At 55.6% G+C, this 4,984-nt stretch overlaps 1 protein-coding gene across 1 annotated transcript; it reads left to right on the forward strand.

Moving 5' to 3' along the window:
- Positions 1–6: 6 nt before the first annotated feature.
- Positions 7–4,978, forward strand: GALM (galactose mutarotase (aldose 1-epimerase); the record flags this gene model as incomplete). Its single annotated transcript, XM_010150927.1, has 4 exons — positions 7–169; positions 593–747; positions 3,402–3,608; positions 4,940–4,978. Coding segments are annotated over exons 1-4 (564 nt in total), but the record flags the coding sequence as incomplete, so codon positions are not given.
- Positions 4,979–4,984: the final 6 nt, after the last annotated feature.

The raw sequence follows: 4,984 nt of genomic DNA on the forward strand, positions 1-4,984 counted from the left end.
GGGCAGATGCCGCAGGAGGAGGGAGGAGGGCTGGTGGAGAAGTTCGTGCTGGAGTCAGCCAGTCTGAAAGTGGAGATCCTGTCCTTGGGGTGCATCATTGCCGCCCTGGAGACGAAAGGCAGGGATGGGGTGTTCTCAGACGTCGTCCTAGGCTTTGACACCTTGGAAGGTAGGTCAGCGTTCCTTTCTTTAAAAAAACAATCAGGCGATTTAACCAGTGTTTTCCCGTGGGTCTGCTCCTAAAGGTCCCCTCCAAATCGCGGGCTGAAGAAACACAGCTCCTGCTGCCTGCCCTGGGCTCGGTGGTGGGTGGGACACAGGGATGCTGCGTGCCCCCTCAGAGGGGGTGGCTCTGTCACGCGTTGACTGGCAGCGGCAGCGGCCTTGTCTGCCTATCTGCAAAGAATACAAGATCCCCTCAGGCTGCTGTAACCACAGACGTGCCTGGCTGTGTGTCCTGCGGGACACTGGGACTGTACTCACCTATTTAGTACTGGGAGGAAGCGGAGGGAGACACCTCGGAGTCCATAAGCCCACCTGGAGACCACCCATCCTGTCCCAGTCCTTCCATTTAACCTGTTTCTCTGGCCAGGTTACGTGAGGAAGCACCCCTTCTTTGGCGCTGTCGTGGGGCGTGTTGCCAACAGGATTGCGATGGGGAGGTTCACCGTGGACGGGAAGGACTACCAGCTGTTCCTCAACAACGGGCCCAACAGCCTGCACGGAGGAGCCAGGGGGTTTGACAAGGTGAAAATCAGATGGGTGGATCCCCGCATCCTCCGACACAGCCTGTGGGGTTGTGGCAGGAGGATATGATGTCTCCACTCCCAACACCATAGGGCTTTCTGGTGGTTATTGAGTTGAATCCCAACAAGTGCTGTGAGTGCAGGAATGGGGAGGAGTGAGACCCCGTGAACTGCAGGGTCAGCTGGGTGGCTTAGCAGGACTCACTTATGTCATCCTTGGATGCCATCCAGAGGGTTGCTGTGCATTACTGAATCCCTGAGGCCTCCTGAGCCCAGTTCCAACGGGGTTGTCCTGGGACAAGGTGCTGCTCCCACAGAGCCTGGGCTGGGACATGGTGGTGAGCACCCAGTCTCATGCACGATGGAGGCTCTCAGGGTGACAGCCACACCGCCCCAGCGTGGGTACTCTAGGTGTCCTAGTGCCCAAAGAAAGTTTCCTGGAGAGCAGTGATCCACGCAGGCTCATTTTTGCCCGTGGTTTCAGGGCTCTTACCTGCCCATAGCTCCTCCCAATGTCAGAGAGTCCTGAGTTTGCAGAAATGTTGCTGCTTGCTTTTGAGCGCTTCAACACTCCCACGTACAGGAAGAGCAGGGTGCTGCGGGTTCCGTGCAGTTACTGCCTTACCCCCCCCTTCAGTGCTGCTTTCATCCCAGCGACAGCATAGCCCAGGCTCTTGCTCTGGCTTACAGCAGCGGGTGACTAGGTCAGGCCTTCAGAATGCCCCAGCACCTCTGTGTTCCCACCCCAGCCCTTCCCTGTGACCTTCCGAGATAAAATAACCTTTTCCTGTCCCCACGGCACTCAACCCTTCCTGTTTTCTCTCGAGAGCTGCTGCTGAAGTCCCCCGTGTATTGCAAGTGGTAAGGGCAGCAGAGCATCTCCTCTCTTGGAAGCCTGGCTGATGACTGCTGACTGCATAGCAGGCTCAGAAGGCACTGCTTTCTTGAAGTCTTGGGCTTTGTTGGATCAAACGCGTTTGTAACCAGCAAGTCGATGATCCACGGTTTCCCCAGAGGAATGTGTGTGACTGCTGGTGCAGCTGCTTTCCTGGGTTAATGTTTCATGAAAGGACATCCAGGCTGACAGGGCAAAAGTCAGAGTGTCTGGAAAAAAAGCTCACTTCTGGGCAGCACTGTGTGAACTAGCATCAGATTGAGATCAAACATTCCTCAGCAGCCTTAGAAGAAAGGGAGTACAGGAGCGACTTGGCTGTTGCACCCTCCGAGAGGGTTTGAAGGTTCTCTGTACACCCTGAACCCCTGTGAGCTCCAGCTGAAAACATGCACCCCTTTGCACCCGGGGTTTCCAGGCTGTCTTCTGTAGATGTGGGACACAGTCTCTTCTCCTGCCTCTTCCCTTTCCCTGCTGAAAGTGTACCCACTTGGTGGGGGCAAGGCCAACAACACCTCCAGCCAGGGCTTTGTGTCCTCCGGCCCACAGGGCACGTTTCAGCACCTGCTCGAGACCCCTCCAGCCACGGAGCGGTCGCTGTGCGGAGCCCTGTGGTCAGCCCTAACAAAACCAAGGCTCACTGGCTCTTGGCTGTGGCTATCTTGGCCATCTTGGTGTTTTTCCCTGATCTTGCAGACCTCAGTGCTGCAGTCAGCGCGTGGTCTGATGACGAGGAAGATTGCAGCCGCACTTGGGTGGAGGCGATAATCTGACCACGCTGCTGGGAGATAGGGTGACTTTAAAAAATAGCCCCCTTAGCTTTAAAAATTAGTGATATATGTATGGTTACTGCTTTTCCATCACTTTGAAGAACTTAAATAGAAGCTCATACATAAAACCACAGTGTCCCACAGCAATGGGAGCTGCAGTCCAACTGCACTCAGTGCAGCAGGACCTGCTCTGCAGCCTGGTTACCACATTTGGCACCCACAGTTCCTGTGTTTGGTGAAAATGTTGGCTTTTGACAAGTGCCAAGCTTGTGATCTTTGCATGGGTCATGAAAGGGGTCGTCTCAAAAGCGCTTTCTGGCCCCTGCCCCTGGAGCTGGCCTCTTTGATTAGGCAGTTACTGTTCCTTGGGTAGATGCAAAGCTCCAGACTGGGCACCTCGCCTGTTGTCGCACATCCATCCTGCAAGGGGCTGAGACATCTGCTTAGCCTCAGGTCCAGCTGGGGTCAAACAGGCTGTGTCTGACCTGCCCCCAAGCAGGGGCTCCCGGTGTGTGTTTACATTGTCCCAGAAGCCAGCCCGAGTTAGCCGAGGGAAGGGCAGCAGCTTGTTGAGGTGATGCTGCACGCCAGGAGATCCATGGGAGGGAGAATAAGGCTGGGTGCAGGGCAAAAATTAAAATGCGGGGACCCTCTTATGCATTGAGTACCACAGGCTGGGACAGACCCCCATCAGAACAAACGGCCTTGTTCGTTTAGCTGCTCATTGGAAAACTTGTTCCCTGCTGCTGGCCCTGGCTGACCAAGAGCACGTTGGGGCTTGTGTTTGCTCTCACTCCCCTTTTTCTTTTCCACAAGGGGATGTTGGGTTTTAGTCCTTCTAGCAGTAAGAGCAGGAAAAATGATGGAAAAAAAAACTGTTTCAATATATCATTCCCTGAGTAGTTTTTGGCCCTGGGTTCAGCCCAGTCTGGGGCAGGAGAGAAGGGCAGGGTGTTTTCCATGATTGTCCCACCAACAGCATGTTGCTTGCAGGTTCTCTGGAGCCCCCAGGTCCTCCCGAACGGCGTCTGCTTCTTCCGGCTCAGCCCCGACGGTGAAGAAGGCTACCCCGGTGACCTGAAAGTCTGGGTGACCTACACGCTCAACGGTGGGGAGCTGTCCATCAACTACCGCGCCCAGACCAGCAAGACGACACCCATCAACCTGACAAACCATGCATACTTCAACCTTGCAGGGCAGGTACGCGTGGGGAGATGAACTCCGTGGAGGGGCACGGTGCAGGGGAAGAAAGCCTGGGGACCCATGGGATGATCCATGGGTTTGTTGGGACCAACATGGTGGTCTGGAGACATGGCAATGGAATTTGTCTCTACGCATCATGGGCTGCGTGCAGCCTACAAGGTGGGACAGGGCTGAATCACACAGACCTCAACTGAGGACGTGTGATCCCAGCGTGTCGTGAACAGTCACATCCAGTCATGAGTATTAGCTCTTCCTTTTTGTGTAACGGGGGAGTTGCAGTCTCTCCTCGTCCCTCGGGAAGGTTACAGAGGTGTAGAAGTAGCAGACCCTGGTGATGGACTGACATTTCTTAGCTGTCTTCTGTTGGCGCTTCTGAGACAACACACTGAGCCCTTGCGTGGACAGCTGAGATCAGGGCCTGGAGTGCCAGCCAGTCAGCGCAGCACCAAATACCCAGGTCAAAACGGGGAGGGGGAAAAAAAGGCAGGTTGCAGAGCAGGGCGGTAGCTGGTGCGGAGGCAGGCTGTACTGCAGCAGCGTTTCAGTCTCACCTCTTTGTAACTGGGCTTGGAGGAGAAGGATCTGGGAAATAAAATGTTGTTGGGCAGAGCAGTAGGATGGGACAGTGCAGCCACACTTGGACGTGAGACACAGACCCTTCAAAGTGTCGGTGAGAGGCGTCCCGGCCCCTCTCTGCAGGAGGTGTGTGCAGGCTGCTGCCCTGACGACGCTGTGCGGTTGTTAATTTACCCTCCCTTTGGCCTTAGGGCCGGCAGTACCCTAATACCAGCACCTGCAGCATGCAACTCGGGCGTTGTTTCCAGAGGAACGGGAGGCCTTTGGGCATGAAAATGCTTCTCAGATTAGACAGTGATGTGCAGGCTTAGCTTTGATCCTTCCCACTTTCCAGCCCAGCAAGTTCCCTGCTAGCATCCCCAAGGCTGTGAGAGAGGAAGAGGAGTGCAACCCCCAGTGCTGCGGGAGACGAGCCCGGAAGGATGGGTTGTGCTTCATCGCGTTTGTGTCCTGCCCCTTTTGCCCACCGCTGGGTGCTCAGCAGCCAGTGTGTTTTGGCTAGTGAGCCTGCAGGGCAGCAGTGCTCGGTGAGGTGCCAGTTTCGATGGATAGTCCCAGCCCGGCGGGATTTCCAGCTCCCAGGTCCCACACAGCCTTTCACCTGTGCCGGTACCTTTGTCCTGTGCCCAGGGTCAAGGCGGGATGACGGCCAGGAGGTCTCACAGGCACCACCAGATCAGCTGGGCAGTCACTTCTGTGTGCTCAGGGCTGCTGGAATGGAGGAAATCCTGGTATTTCCCATCTTCCTGCAGGGCTCACGGGATATCTACGACCACGAGATTTCCATTGCAGCAGAC

Source organism: Eurypyga helias, unplaced genomic scaffold (assembly GCF_000690775.1).
Source record: "Eurypyga helias isolate BGI_N326 unplaced genomic scaffold, ASM69077v1 scaffold49100, whole genome shotgun sequence".
Classification (NCBI taxonomy): Eukaryota; Metazoa; Chordata; class Aves; order Eurypygiformes; family Eurypygidae; genus Eurypyga; species Eurypyga helias.